The following is a 20,837-nucleotide window of genomic DNA, read 5'->3' as shown; positions in this document are numbered from 1 at the left end:
CCCAGTCGAGGGCTGCTCCAATGTGGGCGGCTTGGCAACTCCTTCCTGGTTTCGTTGCAATGGTCACGTGACTCGTGGGAGTCCACCCCACGTGGCTGCGGAGACTGCCGTGGCTGGTCGGATAAAACCGAACACAAGCTCGCGTGGTGTGCGGGCCGTGGCCTTCCTTAATTGGGAGGTTGGTAACCTTTCTGATCGGCTGCTGCGGACTCCGTGGTTCGCGGGGCGGGTGACATCATCAATCAAAGAATGCCTTGGCGGCATCATCATGTGGTTCCCGGCAAGGGGAAACCTCGGAGTCGGCATGGCAAGCCGATATCACATGAATCCGGAACTTAACCGTGCCGGTATGCCGTTCGCACAGTATCGCTGACGCGTACAAGGTTTTATTTAGAACAACCAATCCCTTTCGAAGAATTACAGAGGTAAAAGTTTCTCCGTAATTTGAAATGTCCCAGAAAGGTAGGGCCATTATTCGTCGGCTGCTCGGCAGCCGATGGCATCGGCTCGGAGCTACGGGAAGTACTTCCGCTTAGTCGTGCACACTGACTTAGCGGCCCGTCAAATTTCAAAATACTACGCAGACCTGAAGAGCATAAAATGCGAAACGGGTAGAGGCTTAGTTCCCCAGAGAACTAGCCCGTTGTCTGCTAGTTTCGCTAACTCTAGTCACTCTCCGACTCGCTGCGCTCGTCGTCGAGTGCCTCCCTAACCCTAACCCTAAGACTCATATGGGTAGACCCCCATTGCACCCTCAACCTGATCCCTGTTGCGTAAACAGACATGGGCCGTAAAGTTACGGTGGGTGTTCCCATGCTCCTTCCTAATCTGGTAACCCAAAGCCAGCTCTAACCCTAGGCATTTAGTAAATCACCTTATAAATATAATAATATAATATATTAAATAAAATAAATGCAGTGGCACAGAACTGCCATGAGTCCTGCCTTTCGACCCTTCGTACGACCCTTCGACCCTTCGTGGGACCCTTCAACCCCTCATACCACCCTTCGTGGGACCCTTCATACCACCCTTCGACCCTTCGTGGGACCCTTCGTACGACCCTTCGTGGGACCCTTCAACCCTTCATGGGACCCTTCATACGACCCTTCGACCCCTCATACCACCCTTCGTGGGACCCTTCGTACGACCCTTGGACCCCTCATACCGCCCTTCGTGGGACCCTTCGACCCCTCATACCACCCTTCGAGCCTTTGTGGAAGGGTCATATGAAGGGTCCCATGAAGGGTCGAAGGGTCGTATGAAGGGTCCCATGAAGGGTCGAAGGGTCCCACGAAGGGTCCCACGAAGGGTGGTATGAGGGTCAAAGGGTCGTACAAAGGGTCGAAGGGTCGTATGAAGGGTTGTACAAAGGGTCGAAGGGTCATATGAAGGGTTGAAGGGTCGAAGGGTCGTATGAAGGGTCGAAGGGTCATATGAAGGGTCATATGACCCTTCTACACTTCATGCAAGAGTTCCAATGACCCCTCATACGACCCTTCGACCCTTCGTACGACCCTTCATACGACCCTTCGTGGGACTCTTCATGTGAGGGGTCATTATGACAGCCGACCCTTCGCCCGACCCTTCGCTGATCCCACGGTCTCCCTCCCTTGTTGGCTCATTATCTCGAAATCGGGTCCGCCGTTTCCTTAGCTTTTTTGCACATGTTATCTACACTATATAAACTGTTGTTTGCCACCCTAATTACCCCAGGGAAATGGTTTTGAGTTTTGGATTAAATGCAACTTTTTGCCTATAAATGAACTGTAAGCGGGGGTAGCCGCTATAGGGATCAGTTCTACTGGTTCACCCACATATGCTCTGATACTCTATTTGGATTATGTTGAAATATTAATATCTCTATGACTCTATGCCCCCAAAGCAACCGGGGTCCCCCAAAAATGATCGAGAAAAAAATGAAGAACCACACATTGTCCAGATGACAACAACTCATTAAGACTTGTTTTGGACATCCTGCTGTGGACCTTGGCCAACAGTCTCTTCACTGTCCGTCGCCTTTGGTTCTCGGTGTCCAACAATACCGGTGCCGCGGAGGAATAGCAGTGCTAATAAACATGCTACATTGGACGAAGCTCATAGTCAGCGGCATGCTCATTGGCAATCAGCAGTATGACGTACCTAGCATTCCAAAGGCAAAACACGTCCATTGAGCACCCTGGTAGGCCTTCAGTTGTGCGAGTCGAGGCGCGTTCGCATTGCCTTCGACCGGTATCACGCCCAACGCCCGGGACTGCTGAGATAGGACACGGTCATAGACAATCGTACTGATTGTTAACCCAAACGCAGTGCCGATCTGATGGAAGTGCAAGATGTGAGCGCTACGGGAGCGCGAAGCAGATGGCTGCTCAAAACTCGTACCTGGGTCATGGTCATGAATAAAGCTCCGGCGACACTCTGTTCATGTGGTAAGGCCACCTTTGCGACGAAGATCGTGCCGGACGCAAATATGAAGTCAGCCCCGAAGACTGATAGTATGGCACCGGGGAAACCGTAAGCCCAGTACGGCGCGCCAGGACCGACGACCGCGAAGAGAAGTGCGGCGCAACCCGTTGCCGCAGTGCCGACAACTAGAGAGTATATTCAGCCATTAGCCACGGTGCAGGGACCAAAAAAGAGGGGTTTTACTGAGTAGAAATACAACGGGCACACGAGAAATGAGGAGAGCAACGATAACATTGCATATGAATCCGGTGACGAACATCGGTATGAACCGTACCATCGTCAGTACCGGGTTGAGATGCAAGAAGTCTTGATAGTATAGCTGAATGTCACCGACGGGTCAGCGTGCAGCCACCTAGGAGTAGCGACTCGCTACTCACCTGAGCCCACAGCTGCCATGTGACAAAACACCCGTAGTTCAGAAATGCGACCCATTGCATGACCGCGAATTTGCCCCGCGCGCGCTTCCATATCGACAGCCGCATAAGCGGCGGCGGCGTCCACTTTGAGTTCGACGGGTTCGGAGAATCTTGCACACGCTCGAGGTAGCGCTCCCAGAAGAGGTACGCGACCGTGAGGAGGACGCCGATGATCAGCAGGGCGATGATATCTGCAACACGAATTCAGCCAGGGCCCGCCGGTATATGAGAAGACATAGAATGCTCACAGGAAGTTCGCCATCCCTGCGGCGCAATCTCTCCGTCACTGAGCACAAAGACGATAAGCGTTAGGCCCGCTGTTACAAGCGCAGCTCCTAGCCAGTCCACGCGTTTGTCAGGTTCGTCCGACGGCTTGTCGGCGTCTATGGAGACAATAGCGCCTATTACCGTCAGCGCGCTGAGCCCGGCGGTGAAGTAGAACGTCGAACGCCATGTTTTTCTATCATTGAACTAGTCAACATGGCTTCACGGAGTAAAGATCAGGGCACGTACTGGGTTACTTGAGTCAGTACACCGCCGACGTTCGAACCTAGCGACGCGCCGATAGGAGCGCCAGCGGAGAACGTCGCAAAGGCCCATGAACGTGCTTTCGAGGGCGGAAAGGCGTGAGCAAGAATGCCAAGCTGCAAGCCCATCAGGGTATGTCAGACTCTCGGTCAGGAGATGGATAGGGCAACGGTACGCACTCCTGCAGGGATGGTAGCAGCTGCACCGATACCCTGGAAGCCTCGCAAAACGTCCAAGGTGATCTCATCTGCGTCGCAGGGGCGTATCAGCCGGGAAACGCGAGGGAAGGAAGCAAGGGTACGTACCGTTCACAAACGCGCATCCCAGACTGAACGCAACCTGGCTCAGCGAGCCCAACACAAAGGCTCTCCGTCTCCCATACAAATCTGCCAGTCTCCCAAGGAACAATAGTAGACATCCCTAGGACACGATGAGCGTTAGCTCCACTTCGAGCGCGCCGAGGAGCACTGCATACCGATGTCAGGGAATATGCGGAAAGGATCCATTGAAGTCTTTCTTCCGGAATATCGAGCTCCTTTCCAATCGTAGGCAGCGCAATAGAAGCTGACGCTGCACACACAGCCTAGGTTAATACTGTTAGCGTAGTAACACCCAAGCGCAGGACCTGTACGTACATTGATTCCCATAGCCAGTGTGCACGTCCCTACGATAACACATGACCTGAACGTGCTTCGTCCTTCGAATCCATTGTCCTCCTTCGTCGTGGGTTCCTGAGCGTTGTTTTCAACCTGACTTCTTCTCTTCTCGTCGTCCGTGTCATAAGTCGTATCGCGAGTCGAAGCCATCGTTTGGACAGCCGGGCGTGGAAATTGGTCGACAACTCGTCCGCAGCCAACAGCGAGGAAGGAGAGTTGTAACGACTGATCATGAACGATTATCCATGCTTGAGCAAACGATCCATCATGAGCTCAATTTGTCGTCGGCGCTGACTATGTAGACTTGCCAAATCTAAGATCCGCGAAGCGTATTAATAGCAATGGATCAGGAACCGGGCGCCTCTGGAATGTGACTGGCAAGTGTGGCACTGGCAAGTGAATGAAACCACTGGTCGGCAGCATCAGTGCCGCGTAACGTCGAGCCCGAAAGACGAGAAATAAAGAAAACGGAAGAGTATGCAGGTACAACCAGATTACATAGCGTTTTGATAGCATTACTCGATGGAATCTACGGCGAAATGACAATTTTGAACGGGTCGGAGCCACCCTCTTCGAGTCCGGCCAGGACAGCTTCCCTCACAACCCCGAGGTAGTCGGTCAAACGCTTTCCCTCGTTGTCGGTAAAGTCGTCGTATAACTTATAACGTGAGTCCGCGACTACGTTTGCGAGCTCAACGGCGTGCTTCAAGTTTCTAAACCAAAGTCAGTAAACGTACTACGATGACAGGAACAAAGCCGAAGCCTTACCGTCGATACCTATGTCGTGAGTTCACGAGCATGACGTGCAGGCGGACGATGAAGTCCGGGATATAGATTTGCCGGATGCGTATGAGCTCGCGTCGCCGACGATCTGCGCTCCGGTTAGCATGGGCGTTCGAGAGAACGAAGAAAGGGCCAACCTCCGCCTTGGCTGACATCCGAGACGAGCCAATCCGACGTAAGCAACTTGACGACCTGCTCTCGCGCGTAGTCGAGAGCATCCTGGTAATATGTGTCATCAGCCCTCATGGGCTCGACATCAGAAAGCAGTCACTTACTCTGTAAGTTTCTGACCATTTTATGTGGGCCTCGCGATGCATCGGCTGGTACTCCAACGCTTGCAGCGCGACCACCCGGTCAAACGCTTCCTGAACGATGAAGAATTGGCCATAATGAAGGAACTCGGTCGCACGGTCCTCGGGCACGCCAATGGACGCAAGCTCATCGGGGAGCCTGTCCAGGACGTGTTTCGCTACATGGACCCTGCCGGCACCTGTTACACATTAGGAATCAGCCTCACGCGTGTCTGTGCAAGGGGAGTGTGCGTTGATCTACCGATGAAGTAACGCAAGATGACGTTCGCTTGCTCTAAAGCCGTATCGTATGTAGCCTCCTGAAAGGTCGTCCACTCCAGAGAGCGTAGTAGCAGCATCTCCTCGTCGCTGGGAGCCCTCAGTAGCGACTGCGGCGCGAGGCTGGGTAGAGGTCCCTTCAACAACGGTGGGAGGGTCTGCATAACCCAGTGAGCAGTACCCCGCTCTGGGAACATACGGCGGCACGCACCTTGAACACCTTCTCCATCGTCCGTTCCGCGGTCGCGATCGCGACGAGGGTCACATCGAGCCCGTGCGCCTGTGCACGCGCGAGCGCAGCACGGCGCTCGTCAATGTCGGCGGAGAGCTCGAGGGAGACGAGGAACGCCGCGTAGCGCTGAATGGCGTTGTCTCCGAGAGCGCCGGCGTACATGGCAATGAGGTCTCGTTGGCCGGCATCCTAGAGGCAAGATAGTAGTGAAACCGGTATAAACGAGAATAGGAGGAGCGAGACGGACCTCGAGAACTCGCAGATATGCTTCGAGGATGACTTGGGCTGCGTCAGGCGAGACGGGTATGTCTATCATGCGGAGGAAAAGGCATAGATGGGCGAAGAATCGTGTCATGTATGGATAGCTACGACCGAGGGGTAAGACGAGTGAAGAGCGAATGAGCGAAGACATGGCGTACTCGATAGCTGCAGGCGTATGCTTCCCGGTCTTGAGGCCGTCGGCGAAGTTGTCCAGCAGAGCGTCCGTCCGATCGAGGATGATATGCAACTGTGATATATGGAATGGATGGTCACCAGGGGGCCTGGTAAAAGAGATCAGCCTCTGCCCCCTGTACTTCATTCACTAAAGACCTTGCACGCACCCTTCGAGAACCTCGATCCCGGACAGCGCCAACAAGGTAGTCGAAACATCTCTCTCCCACTCCTCGTCTTCCCGCCCTCCACCTCCCTTGATGCCCTCCCGCTCGAGCTCTTCTTCCTCCCAGAAGCCGCCTCCAAGCTTGTTCAGCTCCAGCGCCTGCTTCTCTTCACAGAGAACGCTAATCTGCGCCCATAGGTGGTCTTCCCAGGTGCGGCACGCCGTCTTGAGGACGGCGGAGGTCTGTGGCGTTGGGACAAGCGCAGCGTAGAGGGCGCGTTCTTGGTCGGGGAGGCTGGGCTACGGGGAGAGTAAGCGAAGAGGAAAAGGGGGAGAGACGGCGGACGTACGTTGAGTGCGGCGCGGGTACATGTCGTCTTCCATAGTCTTCGCCGCCGGTTGCCCCGCCAGCCGTCAAAGTCGTCCTCCGTCTCCATCTCGGGCATTCCAGTCGCTAGAAAACATCATGATGCTACCAGAACGGGGAGAGGACGGCGGACGTACTGATAGCTCGCCACTCGAACAGCAGAGAGCCGCGAATGCTCGCGCTCCGCCAGGGTTGGTGGGCTTTTCGGCATAGCTCCATTGCCTCCTCAAGTCGCCCTGCACGTATGTACAGGTACAACGACTGCGCCAATGACTTTTCGTAGCTCTGGACACGCAGACGTCACGGGACCGCACACGCCCACGAGAACAGCACCCACCATGTCATCCCCCGCCAAGCTCCTGCCCTCCTCCCGATTCCCAGCATCCGGGTCCAAGAACCGCACCAGCCCCTCCTGGTCCCGCTGGCTCCCCGTCCTCATCGCCTGCGCGAGCCGGTGCCTCGTGAACCGCCAGTAGCCCGCGGTGGCCTCGCCCGGCGGGGGCGGCGGCGCGGTGTCGTGCAGCCACTCGCGGACGACGACGAGCTCTGAGAGGAGCGCAGAGGCCTGCATGATGGACTGGGCGAGCGCGGAGGTGGGGGTGTAGGGGTTTTCGGCGAGGAGGTCGCGGGTGGTGGGGAGAGGTTCCGGTGCTGTTTTTCGTACACTGGTAGCCAATGTAGTTATGCAGTTGGCTGTGTATGTTCATAAATGAGCAGGAAGGGGAACGCACGGCATGACGGCCTGCAACAGGCTCCATGTATCGCTCTCCATTCGTAACGCCTCCAGCTCCTCCAGGGCTAACGGCGCGCGCGTTTCTATATCCTCAGCGTCCTCAATGCTGAGTCGTACCCTCAGTTCGAGAAAATAAACACGGGACTGGAAGGCTCGCCGTACCGTCTCTGGCATAGTTCTCGCAAACGCGGGGCAAACCCGCTCTCGGGGTCTAGCAACGCCGCCAGATCATCTTTCATCTTCTGGCATAGCGAGAGGACGTCCGCGCATTGCTTGTAGAGATTGTCTTCAGACATTGCGAAGGCGCGAGGGACATGAGACGCGGTAGGGTTGTGGCTGCAGCTGCGCGTCACGTTCGTCTGGATCTCGTGCTTCGCGTCGCAGAAGTGGCGGTGGCGGTTATCCTTTGTTTTTTGCCACATCCTGTGTAATGTGTTATCCCAGACAGCAGCGCTTCGGGGCGCGATGCTAACGGAGGAACTTGCAAGCTGCTGGAGTTTCTTTCAGAATGGCTCTGAACTTCCATCCGGTGAACTCCGTGTCAGACTAAAGACCGCTCTAACTTATTTCTAATCTCTGACTGACTCTGAAAAAGCACGCATGTGAAGCAGCCTGTAGTCAAGTACGTCGTCATGGTCGACGTCCTGTTGACCCCCACACGCAGCCCGCATCCCACAGTCGTAACCGCGCGCATCGCTCACGTACAACTCAAGCGTGATCCTTGACCGCCTGCCAGCTCGGCCTGGCGTTCAGCTCCTTCCACCAGCGGTAAAGGTTGGGCCGCTTGCCGTCCTCGAGCCAGGTGTACCCGCACTGGGGGAACAGGTTCCCGTGGGGCAGGTGGAACAGGTCAGCGAGGGTAAGCTCCTATCCACGCCGATCGCATCAGTGCCGGCGGCTAGCACAGGAAGGACGGGAGGGACGTACGTCGCCGGCGAGGTACTTTTGCTTGCTCAGGATCTTGTCGTACGCGTCAAACGTCTCCTCCAGCGTCCGCGCATACTCCTTTACCCTCTCCTCGTCCGTCGTCAGCCCGGTGTACCTAACCCGCCGTCAGCGTCACCTTGCGCCCAGAGACTCGTCCGTGGACTCACGCCTTCCAGATCTTCTCCCACGCGAGCGAGTACGCGAGGTGGTCGACGTGGCACACCTCGGTCTGCACGGCCTGCTCGTAGCGCGCGCGGCGCTTGACGTCGTCCTCGCTCGGGAGGAGGGGCGAGCGCGCCTTGGCGGCGAGGTAGAAGGCGATCGCGCGCGACTCGTACAGGACGAAGCCGTCGTCGTCCTGCGGGCGCGCGTCAGCACCGCGCCGCGCGATCCAAGGTCGCCATACGCACCAAAACAGGCACCTGCGCGAGCGGCGAGTACTTTTCCACAAACTCGGGTTTCTTCTGGTCCTCCGTCCAGAACGAGAGCTCGACGAGCTCGTAGTCGAGCGCGAACTCCTTGCAGAGCATCGTCACGCGCTTCGTGTTCGGGCTCGTCGGCGCGCCGTGGATTTTGAGGACCATGTTGGCTAGTATGCGGCGGGCGGGGGAGATGACTGGGACATTGGGCGTATATAACGCGTATATAAGTACGCCCGGCGTCTCGCGGGCGGCTTGCGTTTGCATGCCCGCCCGACCTGCACGGTAATCCAGCCTCGCCGTCCTTGGACTGTTCGGCGACGGTCTCGATTGGCTCGGGCATACCGGAGTCGGGCGGGGATGGTAGACGCTCGCAGGTAAGCGTACACAGACACGAGACACCTTGGAGCGTATAGAAAGGCAAGCGACGTCTGATCTCCAGCGATAGTTTCGAACGCGTGTGGCGATAGCCTTACTTTGATTTGTCCAAGTAGCCCTTTGCGATTAGACACACGTGCGGCCTTGAAAACACGACCACCTTTGCGTTGTACTCGTCGCTGACATGTGGCGGCTGTAACAGGACCCCCGATAATCAGTATAAATGCCTGATCCCGATGACCCATAAGTAGACCCATTTTGTCCGGAAGAAAATCGCCGATTTTGGACCTTTTGTCCGGAAAAAAACAGGCATCACAGCGAAAAAGAGGTGGCTTTACCGCGCCCCCGTGCAAACACGTACAGATATACCATATTGAGAAGAATGTCATGTGACGCCGGCACACGCGGGCTTCCCTCCGGGAGCGTGTCCGACGCCTAGAGTAGCCAGTGGGGACTAGGAGGTCCGTAGAGATGAAGTAGATAAAATTTGTGTTTAATTTCATAGACATGAAATACATATATATGACAAAAGACACTATACAAAAAGGTAAAACGAAGGCAGGTCATAAACCCTAACCCTACCTACAAGGAACAGCAAAATGACAGTATGGAGAATCGAACGGCAGACATGAAGAGTCCACGCCGTGCGTCATTACCACTACACTACAGCGGCTAAGAAAACGGGGAATATGGCACTACTATAATAGTATTTGCATGGCCAGCTTACTCAATCCGCTATTTTGAGTGACGTGGCCGGCGGCGGCGGAGGTCACATGATATTTCTCTCGAAAAGGTAATATTTGGTTGTATTTGCACGGGGGCGCAATAGCAAAGACGGCGAAAAAGTGGCTCTAAAAGGCAACTGTGGCGCGGGTACGTCTAAATTTAGCACCCCGGCAGGTGCCGGGGTAAATATGGCATCGAAATGGCCAAGTCTGACCAAAATGTCCGGAAAAAAATAAGGCCTATTCTCCAGAATCGGCCGATTTGTCTGTAAAAAATCAGCCATTGAGGGCTCTAAAGTCCCAAAATTTGTCCGGAACCTGATCAGGCATTTATACCAATTATCGGGGGTCCTGCTGTAACATTCTTGAATAACCCTTGGAGCGGGACGACGTCGGGCGCATCGGCCGGGAACGGGATGACCCGAGCCGGCGGCTATGCCAGCGAGTTATCAGATAACTCGGGCAACGGACCACCCGCCCCGTCTCTTTCCTTTCCTTTACGTCTTGCCTCGCCTAGTCTTGACTTTCTACTCGACTGCCATTTGCTGCTACTCGCTCAACGCCATTGGTGACTTGAAGACAATGTCCTGCACGGATGGTAGACGACACGGAGCACCGACAAAGACGGTGGCCGTGCTCGGCGCATCGTTTGGTGGTAAGCGTCTTGAACACGATCTAGTGAAATGCTCAGCGCCGTACCTGCCCAGGCTTTCATGCTGCGCGCATCCTTGCCAACGGTCTCCCTGAAGACTGGAGAGTGGTCCTCATCGACCGCAACAGGTGCGTACCGTAGCTCCTTTGCGCGACACCCTCCTCACTCTCGAGTATCTCCTACCCGTCACCTGTCCCACTGCTGACGCGTCGCCCGCCCTCTCCCGCAGCCACGTAAACCACCTCTACGTCTTCCCGCGGTACGCCGTTCTCGCGGGCCACGAGCACAAAGCATGTACGTGCCTTCAACCCCCGCTCTTTCCCGTACCATTCCCCCGGTCCCGCTCCATCCTTCCGACTCGCCCACATTTCCATCACTCCCCACTCCCCAGACGCATTCCCAATCGACTCGGGACCCAACCTCACTGACCCCTTCCGCAGTCATCCCGCCCTCCCACGTCTTCCCCTCCCCACCCCACACCTTCCTCCACGCGCTCGTCACCGCCCTCTCCCCTTACTCACTGACCTACCAACCCCTCGCCTCCCCGCTCTCCCACGGCGCCCGCATATACGAATGCGCGCACCCGTCGCACGGGCTCTACACCTGCCCCGCCGCCGCCTCCCCACACACATTGCACTTTGACTACCTCGTCTACGCGCTCGGCAGCCGCCTCCCCGCGCCGATCGACCTCTGGGGCGACGAGCGCGAGCGCCGCGCGGACGATCTTCACCAGGCCCAGTGCGCGTCGTTTGCGCCAACGTCATACAAGGGGACAAAGGCCGCCGGGATCGCGTACCTGAAGCGCATGCAGGAGCGCGTGCGGGCCGCGCGGAGCGTGCTCGTCGTGGGCGGGGGCGCCCTGGGCATCCGTGAGTGTCGACCTGTGCTATTTATGCGTCAATCTAATCTTCATCTCACTGCTCCGTTTCCCCAGAGTTCGCGTCGGACATTGCCGCGCTCTATCCATCCAAGCATGTCACGCTCCTGCACTCCCGCCAGACGCTGCTCCCGCGCTTCGAGGAGGAACTCGGCAGAGTCGGTGAGTGGTTCTGTCGCGCCTTAGATGGCACACACCTGACCTGCATCACTCCCTTGCAGTCCTCTCAGCCCTCTCATCCCTCGGCGTGAACGTCATCCTCGGCGAGCGCGTCGACCTCTCCACGCTCCACACCGAGCGGCACCAGGTCAAGCCTGCGCACCAGCGAGATCAAGCAGAGGAGGAGGAGGAGCGCGTCGTCAAGACCGTCAAGGGGCGCGAGGTGCGCGCAGAGCTCGTGGTGAGTGTTGCTATTCTTTACCTACAGCACCGCGCCTATCGTCTGGGACCGTGTCCCGGCATCTACGCTGGTGCGACACGCGCCCTGATTGGCCCGCTCGGGGGCTTTCGGGGACCCTGGGGCGTCGCGCCATCTCCGCCTCCCACTCTCTTGCCCGCATTCAACGATGCTCACGCCGCCGTCCGCATCCAGCTCCTCTGCACCGGCCAGACGCCCAACACGGCCCTCCTCGCGTCCTTCCTCCCCGACGCGATCGTCCCCGCGGGCGCGCGCAAGGGCATGGCGCGCGTCAGGCGCTCGCTCCAAGTTGCCGTGCCGCGGCGCGTGCCAGCCCTCGACGACGACGACGACGACGACACCCTGGACGTCCCGCACCCGCACCTCTTCGCGATCGGCGACGCGGCGGACGCCTTCGGCGCGCTCAACGCGGGGCACAACGCGCACTGGCAGGCGGAGGTCGCCGCGCGCAACATCCTGCGGCTCGTGCGCGGCGCGCACGCGCACGCGCTCGAGGCGTACGCGCCCGGGCCGCCTGCGATCAAGGTCTCCCTGGGGCTCGTGAGTCTCGTCTCGCTCTCCTGCTGCTTCGTGGTTACGGTCGCTGACGGACACGGCGCGCAGACCGACGCGGCGTACCAGATCAACGGCGCGGTGGGCACGAAGACGGGCTGCGCGGCGGACCTCGACGCGCGCGGCATGTGGCAGCATTTCGGGTGGCGGGAGGTGCGCGAGGAGGATTTGGTGTTGTAGCGTACGGGCCTGGGCGGGGCGGGGCGGGGCGGGCCAACCGCTGCCCGCCATAGACTAGGGGATGGGTGTATGTAGCTGAGTACGGGTAATGGGAGGCGCGTAGGTGTGACTGTCTGCGTGCATCAGCGAAATGGGTCGAACGCGGTGGAAAAGTCCCTCGCATCCAGTACTCGCTCTCCGTCTTTCGTGATTCAAGAAGTATCCATCGTACTTTGTTCCTCAGAACCTGAAGGGGTTCTACATGCTACGACAGACATATCGCGAATCCATCGTCTCCGTGGTCCTCGAGCGTCAGTCTTCCGGCTTGGCACGTTTGGCACAGACCGCCATCAGACGACAGCATAACAAGAGGGCGCGGTGGTGCGCAAAGAAAGCAAGCAACTCGACGGAGCACAAGTAGTAGACACCCATGGTAGACAAGCCGCCTCGATTCCGCGGTGGTGCAAGTGAGCGCTGGCTCATCGTCGGAGGGGTCGGGTCGCCAGCGTGCACCCCCGCCCGATCCCTTCTGACGTCAACGCGCAGAGCAGGGTGGACATGCGTATGGTCGCCTTCGTCCACCCAGGACGGCGGGTACGCGATGTGATTGTTGGACTACGCGCGACCCTACGGATGCGCGCGGCCCTTCCCCCGACATCGCGGGCATCAAGCGTGCGGCGATTGCGTGAGGCAAGGATCCGACCGACAATGCATGTCGAGAGCTCCAGAGGAGAAGCAGTGGGTTTAGGACGCACGGTTGAACTCTCGGACGTCTTCCCCCATGGTTCCTTGGAACAGAATAGTATGGCTATGACGTTACCTTCTGATACTGGACCGAAGATTGGTCAGCGGACAGGATTTGATAGATTCAGAAGTTGGCGGACGTGATAGCACGCTATGATGGATCGTTGCGAGCGTTGAAAAGCTCACTCGTGATAACATCGTGCCCGGCTAGATCGTACACAGGAACAGGGCCGTACAATTGGAGCGTTCTCTGGGACCTGTATCCAAAGACTATTGGGAGGTGTCAGCTCGTTCACATTCGTTGGTTGGGCAGCACTTCCCGCAGCTGATTGGTACTCTGGACGGGTGCGGCCCCGCACGCGAATGTGGAGGGCGTATAGGCTCCCGGTGGTCGTCGTACACGGGGTCTGAGACAGGACTCGGTTAGCAATGACATCGTGGACACTACCGCCAGGGGAGACGTGTAACTGGACGTGGTAGCGAACGCGAAAGGAATAGATCACGGGACGAACGCCCAGCGCCCGTCTTGCAACATCGGAGCGAAGGATTCGTCGAGTTCGTCCGGGGTCTCATGCGAGTCCACAGTGTTGGATCCTTTGGGTTCGTGGTCAAAACCAACAGTGCAAGGAACACGTACCAGCTAGTCCGATGACGCCCCAGCTCAAGCGACTCAGCTTTGTCGGAAGGTCAGCCCCCCGGACGTCCCCCTCTGCGCAAGCCAGATATCCCGGAGATAAATGGGACAGAATAATTGGATCGTGGTGCTTTGTCGAAGACGCCGGATATTCCTCGCAGATTTCGGCGAACGAGAACCCTGCAGACCTCTGTGGTCGCGCGTCCCTGGCACGCCAGGGGATGTGATGTGACTATCCATCAGCCTGGTACACTGTCCGACGTACGCTGAGCCCATATCTACCCGGAGAAAAGTCCCAGCGCGGTGTCAGTGTTATCTTATGCTTGACGGTATACTCATACTGGTCGAAGAATAGTACGCCCTCCAGGACGCTGAGATCGCCGACCAAGCGTCTCTCGCCGTATGGCTAATCAAAGTCCCTCGATGAAGTGAGATGGGAGAAGAGTAGGGCGGTATGGGTTGGACACAGACGATGGAGACAAGGGACATTGGCAGCAGAAGGACGAATACCAGAGCGATCTATATTCTGGAATGCTGCATACCCACCAAGTACATTATGTACGAACCACGATCGCGAGTGCCAGCAATCGGCGAAACGATAGAGAACTTTCAGAATTCTTCGCGCAGGCAGCCGAGCCCGGAAAGGTAATTATACCCCACTCGGGGCCACAGTGCACCACGACTCACCACTCTTGTTGATCAGGACACAGCATTAGCGGAGCAAAATTGGTGATACCCTACTCTAATAAGTAAGCCGCGGAACGGCTGCTGAGTGCAGAAAATACCAAGCTTCTCTATCGTTTCGCCGATTGCTGGCAAGTACGGAATTCGAAACATTCCAGCGTTCGCACAGATGACGAGATGCTCACTTGGCAATGTCGTGACAGGTCATCAGTCATGTCGAGTCTCGCGATCCAGACAGTTCACTGCTGCGTTCCTGCTCAGTGCTGAATACTTCGATCTCTACATCACACATCGGCGAGTCTACCTCGTCCACACACCTGTGGCTAAAAACAGCCTGGAAACACGAGCACTGACCCATTCCCATACAACAGCACTCGTGTGTCGACTTCGTGTCTACTGTAACCAATCGAAGTAAATACCATTCGAGAGATGCACGCCAACCATCACTTCCCCCGGGGGAAGCGTCGACATGCATCGCCGCTGCTCGCCTTCCTTTGCTCTCTCATCTAACTACCAATGCTTTGTAAGAGACATCAGACGTCAAGTATAGCCCAGCCAATCTCACCCTCCGATAAAGATACTTTTAGCGCTCAGAACCTTGATCAGTGCTTATTAAGAGTTACTATGGAGTCTTTCTAAACATCGAGGTCCTTCCAGCCATCGAGCAAGCCTCTAGGGTAGCAACCCTACGTGTCGTCTGATAAATGCTGTTCGACTTATGATCAATGGACGTCGCTGACTAAAATGTTTCGCGTCAGAAAGTGTATGCAGCTGTGAATTCGGATGGTTTGGACAGGGACGCGAGAAGTATATAAAGGTCCGGCAAAGCTGGAGTGGAAGACAGCATCGAACAACCCTCTCTACCTCCATCATCTCATCGCATAACAGCAATCCCATCTCCATGTCTCACGGAAAGCAGTTCACTCTCTACACCCACAAGGTACGCTCCGCACCACCGCTCCCGCGTATCCCCCATGACTGATCCAAAACGCAGGGCGGGCCCAACGGGTGGAAGGTCGCGTTCTTCCTGAGCGAGCTCGGCCTGACCTACGAGTCCATCTACCTCGACTTCGACAAGAAGGAGCAAAAGTCTTCCCCGCACATCGACCTGAACCCCAACGGGCGCATTCCCACCATCATCGACCACAAGTAAGTCCGCTATACCCGCCTGTCTGCACTCATACCACCGCTGACGCGACCCGCCCGCTCAGGAACGGCGACTTCGTGCTCTGGGAGTCCAACGCCATCCTAACCTACCTCGCCGACAAGTACGACCCCGAGCACAAGTTCAGCGCCAGCGCTGAGGAGGATAAGGTAAGCCCTCCCTCCCCCCTCCTCCTCTAACCCCCGCTCACGCCCGCGTTCCGCAGTACAAGCAGCTGCAGTGGCTCTTCTTCCAGTCCTCCGGGCAGGGCCCGTACTTCGGGCAGGCCGCCTGGTTCACGTGGTACCACCCCGAGAAGTGAGTCTCCGTCTCATCGTCACCGGGGACATGCGCTGAGAGCGCCGGGCACCCAGGGTGCCCTCCGCGGTCGAGCGCTACCAGAACGAGATCAAGCGCGTCCTGGGCGTCCTCGACGGGCAGCTCGCAACGCGGGAGTGGCTCGTCGGGGGCAAGTACTCTATCGCGGACTTGGTACGTGACATCGGATGCTTGAGGGGTGCTAGGATTGACGCGTTTCCGCGACTTGGCAGTCGTTCATCTCCTGGACAAACGTCGGCGTGAACGCGCTCCTGCAGGACTACGACCTGTCGAAGGAGAACCCGCACGTCGATGCGTGGCTTAAGAAGATGCTCGCCCGGCCGGCTATCCAGAAGGTCTACGCTGAGAAGGACGCGCTCGCCAAGCAGTAGAGTAGCCAGGATGTTGATTGTCTGTCGAATATGGATATATAGCGTCGAACTAGGATATGTAGCTGCCAACTTATGCGCATGCCAGAAATGAAATAGCAATGTCGAGAGAGAGCTCGCAGGTTGAATCGCCCCAAGACTAAATAGACGTACGAAAGACAACTTCGACTTTGGTGACTTCGCTGTTGGGTGTACGGATAGAGAACATGACGGGGCGGTGGTAGGGGAGGGAACACGTCTTGGACGAGCAGGTGGTGGGGGTATCCAAGACCATTTCGCCGCTCGTCGGGCGCCTTGGATCCTGGTGGCCAGGAGAAAATCTGATGCGTAATCGCCGCTATCATGCGCCTCCAGACATGTCACAGTCTACGAGGCCGAAGAGATGACCATGCAGGGCTCCAACTCTCCTAAACAAAAGACAACTTCGACATTGAAGGATTCGCGTAGGGTATCTGAATAGAGACGAGGCACTACAGTGCGCTAGCGGGGTGGCTTCATTTATCATCAGAGCCCTAGATTGTGGGACAGAGTAAACATGGCTGGGGAGGAGAGTGGTAGGACGAGAGTATGCCGCTCTGAAGAGGAGGGGGTGGGGTATTCCAGATCCCACAACCTTTCGCAGCTTGTCGGGCTCCTCGGATTCGGACGGCCTGGCGAATATCTGATGCGTAATCGCCGCTATCATGCGCCATCCGACCTGTCGCAGTTTGCTATCAGCGCGGTGTCATATCCGTTATTGTTCACTGACACGATGCCAGGCTGGGCCGAGCACTTCCGGATCGTGCATTCCGACATGGAGCCAAATCACTCTGCGTTCAGAGGCGCCATGGATTGCAAGTGGTTCTATATCATCCGCTAAATGTAAACTCAACAACGTAGGACATACCGTACAAAATATAGTGGCACGTAGCTCGAATGCTTTCCAGTCGGACAATGCCTCGGTTAGCCAGCCGCAAGGCCAGCAGGCTGCCATGAAGCACGTCTACCAAAACTTTTGGAACTGAACAATGGGGACTTCGGGCTACAAGGTTAGGTTTCTCTGCAATCGCTGTCCGCACCTGGTCCAACATGACAAAGTCCGTATTCATGGCCCCCTCTGGGCCACGCGAATTGTTATTGTCTCCCTGGTAGAACACGACATTAGATTACCGGCTGTGGGTCCGCGAGTGTGCGCTGTTACTCGTCGGTACGCCTCATGCCTGCCTCCATATAGATGAAACCTTGATGGTCCGGCTTTGTCGTCATAACTTCCGGCGCAGCCACAAGACATTATTCAGATACGAACGTCAGCAAAAGCGGAATATCTTTTACATATATTGATTGTGAGACATACCTGCTCGCTAACCCTGCGCACCGTACGACGCTCGCATGCTCGAAATCAACAATCACCTCGGCAGATCTCGTCGCGCGACGCAATCTCGCAGAACCGCCAATCACGACATCACTCTATCGACGCGATCTTCTTTTTGTCAACAGGAACACACCTAACGCCAGTTATTAGTAGCCGCCTTATTGTCAGTTGGAGCCACGAGAGCCAGACCGCCTTATTGTCTGCGATCCACGACACCTTCCTTATTAGGAAAGAAGCTCTGGAACAGCACCGTGCGGCCACAATCCTACCGCAGGCCCAGTGCTTATTGTTATTCACGCGAGGAGCTCTCCAGAAAGACGGCAGGCGTATAAAAGTGCATGAGCCCTCGCCGGGGCTTCGCAAGTCGAACGCAGTTCTTCTCCCTCCGTCCGCATCCCAGCCGCTCTTCCTACCTTTCCAAATCCTCGAAACCGAGAACCCGCGATGGATTTCTTCACTACCGTATTCACAACTTCCCCCTCGTCGGAAGACAACACCATCCTCTCGTCCCCGCCCGTCTCCGAGGAGTCAGGCGGTAGCGGCGGCAACTCGTACTGCACCATCGCATAGCGGCGGTCCGAGTTGCACGGTCGTAATTTATTGATTCCCGTTATTCGCATCTGTAGTGAGTTCCACGTCTCCACTGAGTATCTGATTCTCTGAGCGCTCACCTGCAACTATTTCGACTCACAGTCCCTATGCAAATCACTTGACGACGTTTACGAATTTCGCTTTTTCTGCCGGGGCACGAGATGGGGGTTGGTTCTGTTGTACGCTTATGCTGAGAGGAATACTTTCGTTGATTTTGATCGGACGTCGCCAATTCCGTCCAGTGTTTATTCACCTTCGTTTCTTCCGCACCTGTTGTACGTTTCAGTTCTCGTTTGTATTCATGCGATCGGGAGGGCTTTAGACTTGAGGGCGCGGAGATGGCGCCTACGAATGGTAGTGAGGGGAGGAGAAGTGGACGGAGAGGTGACTTCGATTGTACGCACCGCATAAAGAAAATAATCACTGTTCATCGCGTCTCGTCGATTTGTGGCTTTATCGAGGACAGCTCGGCACGGCGGCGCCAGCCATTATACGTGGCCGGGAATGGATGAAATTACGAGGAGATGAACTTACGAGGACACAGCATATACAATATGCATTAGTCTTAATATCGATACACGCTCCGCGTGAGAGACACGAATAACTGCATCGGTGGAAGTACGCCAGCCAACAATAGCAGGATACCTTCGGTGTCCATGGCTAGGCAATCAATCCATGGAAGCGAAGAAACGGTCGCTCCAGAAACATAGTGGCGATTAAATTGCAAGGTGCTCAAGGCATGCGTAACGGATTATCGCACAAGGTACGTATTCATGAATGCATATGACACCGTTTCTAGATTACCCTCAGCCTCGACAACCGAAAAAAGGAGGGGACTTTCGGTTCAATAGAAAAGATGTTACTCGAAAGACTCAGCTTGCATCTTCCCATGCTCTACCTTCTCCGATTTCGCCATGCTCAGCGAGAACACGGCAGGGGCTACGACGATGAGGAGGCATGTACACGGAGATCGAGCATATCATGCTACAACATCCCAGCGTACATGCCGCCTGCTCCTCGCAAGTCCCGGGCAGCGATCTCGTCCATTGGTGAAGAAGCTTGTAACAGCGATTTGACATCGAGGAGACACATACGTCCGGCATTCACAAAGACGCAAGTATGGATCACGGTTGATGACTATGTAAAAGACATTTCAAGACCTGAGGCTGTCTATCACGTAGCTTTCGAGGGAGGAGAGTTCCGCTTTTAACGGCGTCGGCGAATGGGTACGATTAACAACTGAACCGGTACATTGACGGCTAAGATGATTGAATGGGACGATGTACCAAACACGCAGCCGATGTACTTCGCAGTGCATTTAGAGGAAGGGGAGAGCACCTCATTGAAGGACTCGAGGGCAGATGAGAGCAAGACGAAGAATCGAGGAGACATCCGTCGACGCAGTTATCGATGTCGGCATGTCACGGTGTCACCATCACGCGTCACCTTTGCCTTTGCGCCACACCATCCGTACGGCGCGCTACATGTATACGGTATACCCACTGCAGCTTGTTGGATTGAGGCGGCGGGGACGAACAGTCCCGCAGCTAATCGCAAGCTAATGTGCTATGTCATGAGCTTTATAAATTAAATTGAACGCGATTCGGCCTGGACAAGCAGCATAAGTACGCAGCGTGACCAACCAACTTCCACTGCTGCATCGGCGTCCGATCTCTGACAGAGGTAGCAGACTCGTGAGCACAAAGATTTCGGGTCAAACCGGGCTACTTGCCCCTCAACCAAGAGCAGACTGCAGTATCCGACGTAGGAGCCCCGCTTTTGCCGAATCCCATATCCAATATCTTCAGGAGTCTACTAAACACCTGGTTCCTCCGCTGGCTAGGCTCGTGACCGCCTCTCGTAGCGTGATTGAGGGCAGAATCATGCTAGAGAGGCTGGTGGATTTGCCGTGGGAACCCGGTTCACAGAAACTAAGTCATTTGCCGAGCCCTGCCGAGCCGTTGCCGAGGCTGCCGAGGCTGCCGAGCCCTGCCGCTTGTAGTCCTGTCGCGAAATTGAAGTGGAGTAACCAAACTTTGTAGTCAAGTAAGAAACGTCGCAGTGACACTACAAACTTGCACGAATGCGAGCGCGACGCGTTTAAGTCTCGCTTTGCGTCTCGTCTCCTACGCGCTGCTCTTTTCTCGTATACTACATGTCACGATAATGGATAGAATAGACTCCAAGCTCCGTGAGCTCGGACGTAAGACGCCTGGCTATTTATTTCTACTCGCAAGCTATGTTCTTCCGCAAACTTGTGGACCCGGGGTAGCCAGCGTATGTCCGAGTCGCTGCTGGCGTGAACGTTCAGCTGCAGCGATAATTTCTTGAGAGGAGAGAGGGGTTCTATGTTTATTAGACAGTAGACAGGCAACGAGTACGGCGTGGTAGTGCAGCACTGAGACCGGGATGACGAGATGGAGAGACCTCGATAACGTTAAGTCGTGCTTAGACTGGCTCAGTTGCCGCGTTTGTAGTCAACTGTAGTCGACTACAAATCATTTCTTATTGGATCTCGATCTTCTCGAGG

At 56.0% G+C, this 20,837-nt stretch overlaps 7 protein-coding genes across 7 annotated transcripts; 3 read left to right on the top strand and 4 right to left on the bottom strand.

Annotated features, from left to right (window-relative positions):
* Positions 1-1,191: 1,191 nt before the first annotated feature.
* On the bottom strand, positions 1,192-1,461 carry GLOTRDRAFT_45981 (uncharacterized protein; the record flags this gene model as incomplete). The annotated part of the gene is made up of 1 exon (XM_007870013.1): positions 1,192-1,461. A coding segment is annotated over one exon (270 nt), but the record flags the coding sequence as incomplete, so codon positions are not given.
* Positions 1,462-1,765: 304 nt separating this feature from the next.
* On the bottom strand, positions 1,766-4,213 carry GLOTRDRAFT_122303 (efflux transporter; the record flags this gene model as incomplete). Its single annotated transcript, XM_007870062.1, has 11 exons — positions 1,766-2,078; positions 2,140-2,314; positions 2,380-2,588; positions 2,647-2,782; positions 2,841-3,070; positions 3,128-3,339; positions 3,393-3,523; positions 3,587-3,654; positions 3,713-3,827; positions 3,883-3,990; positions 4,043-4,213. The coding sequence occupies 11 exons, from the start codon at positions 4,211-4,213 to the stop codon at positions 1,954-1,956; spliced, it is 1,680 nt and encodes a 559-aa protein (XP_007868253.1). The 3' UTR covers positions 1,766-1,953.
* A 266-nt stretch (positions 4,214-4,479) lies between these two features.
* On the bottom strand, positions 4,480-7,641 carry GLOTRDRAFT_78934 (uncharacterized protein; the record flags this gene model as incomplete). Its single annotated transcript, XM_007870061.1, has 14 exons — positions 4,480-4,776; positions 4,832-4,934; positions 4,984-5,065; positions 5,122-5,336; positions 5,399-5,573; positions 5,627-5,836; positions 5,895-6,012; positions 6,067-6,189; positions 6,250-6,545; positions 6,596-6,699; positions 6,750-6,897; positions 6,950-7,277; positions 7,344-7,451; positions 7,508-7,641. The coding sequence occupies 14 exons, from the start codon at positions 7,639-7,641 to the stop codon at positions 4,593-4,595; spliced, it is 2,328 nt and encodes a 775-aa protein (XP_007868252.1). The 3' UTR covers positions 4,480-4,592.
* Positions 7,642-8,053: 412 nt separating this feature from the next.
* On the bottom strand, positions 8,054-8,856 carry GLOTRDRAFT_131205 (glutathione S-transferase; the record flags this gene model as incomplete). Its single annotated transcript, XM_007870060.1, has 4 exons — positions 8,054-8,212; positions 8,273-8,387; positions 8,440-8,630; positions 8,683-8,856. 4 exons carry the CDS (start codon positions 8,854-8,856, stop codon positions 8,054-8,056), a joined length of 639 nt encoding a protein of 212 aa, XP_007868251.1.
* Positions 8,857-10,376: 1,520 nt separating this feature from the next.
* On the top strand, positions 10,377-12,670 carry GLOTRDRAFT_78928 (FAD/NAD P-binding domain-containing protein; the record flags this gene model as incomplete). The annotated part of the gene is made up of 8 exons (XM_007870059.1): positions 10,377-10,455; positions 10,502-10,574; positions 10,676-10,740; positions 10,887-11,315; positions 11,381-11,485; positions 11,545-11,723; positions 11,916-12,281; positions 12,345-12,670. 8 exons carry the CDS (start codon positions 10,377-10,379, stop codon positions 12,471-12,473), a joined length of 1,425 nt encoding a protein of 474 aa, XP_007868250.1. The 3' UTR covers positions 12,474-12,670.
* A 2,654-nt stretch (positions 12,671-15,324) lies between these two features.
* On the top strand, positions 15,325-16,368 carry GLOTRDRAFT_139921 (glutathione S-transferase; the record flags this gene model as incomplete). Its single annotated transcript, XM_007870058.1, has 6 exons — positions 15,325-15,454; positions 15,509-15,663; positions 15,726-15,828; positions 15,885-15,976; positions 16,033-16,150; positions 16,210-16,368. Exons 1-6 carry the CDS (start codon positions 15,416-15,418, stop codon positions 16,366-16,368), a joined length of 666 nt encoding a protein of 221 aa, XP_007868249.1. The 5' UTR covers positions 15,325-15,415.
* A 1,792-nt stretch (positions 16,369-18,160) lies between these two features.
* Positions 18,161-19,517, top strand: GLOTRDRAFT_94987 (uncharacterized protein; the record flags this gene model as incomplete). Its single annotated transcript, XM_007870057.1, has 5 exons — positions 18,161-18,267; positions 18,410-18,486; positions 18,594-18,703; positions 18,972-19,070; positions 19,107-19,517. The coding sequence occupies 5 exons, from the start codon at positions 18,161-18,163 to the stop codon at positions 19,515-19,517; spliced, it is 804 nt and encodes a 267-aa protein (XP_007868248.1).
* Positions 19,518-20,837: the final 1,320 nt, after the last annotated feature.

This window comes from Gloeophyllum trabeum, assembly GCF_000344685.1.
Source record: "Gloeophyllum trabeum ATCC 11539 unplaced genomic scaffold GLOTRscaffold_00011, whole genome shotgun sequence".
Classification (NCBI taxonomy): domain Eukaryota; kingdom Fungi; phylum Basidiomycota; class Agaricomycetes; order Gloeophyllales; family Gloeophyllaceae; genus Gloeophyllum; species Gloeophyllum trabeum.
The sequence above is the reverse complement of the archived record's forward strand: the minus strand, read 5'-3'. Positions and strand labels throughout refer to the sequence as shown.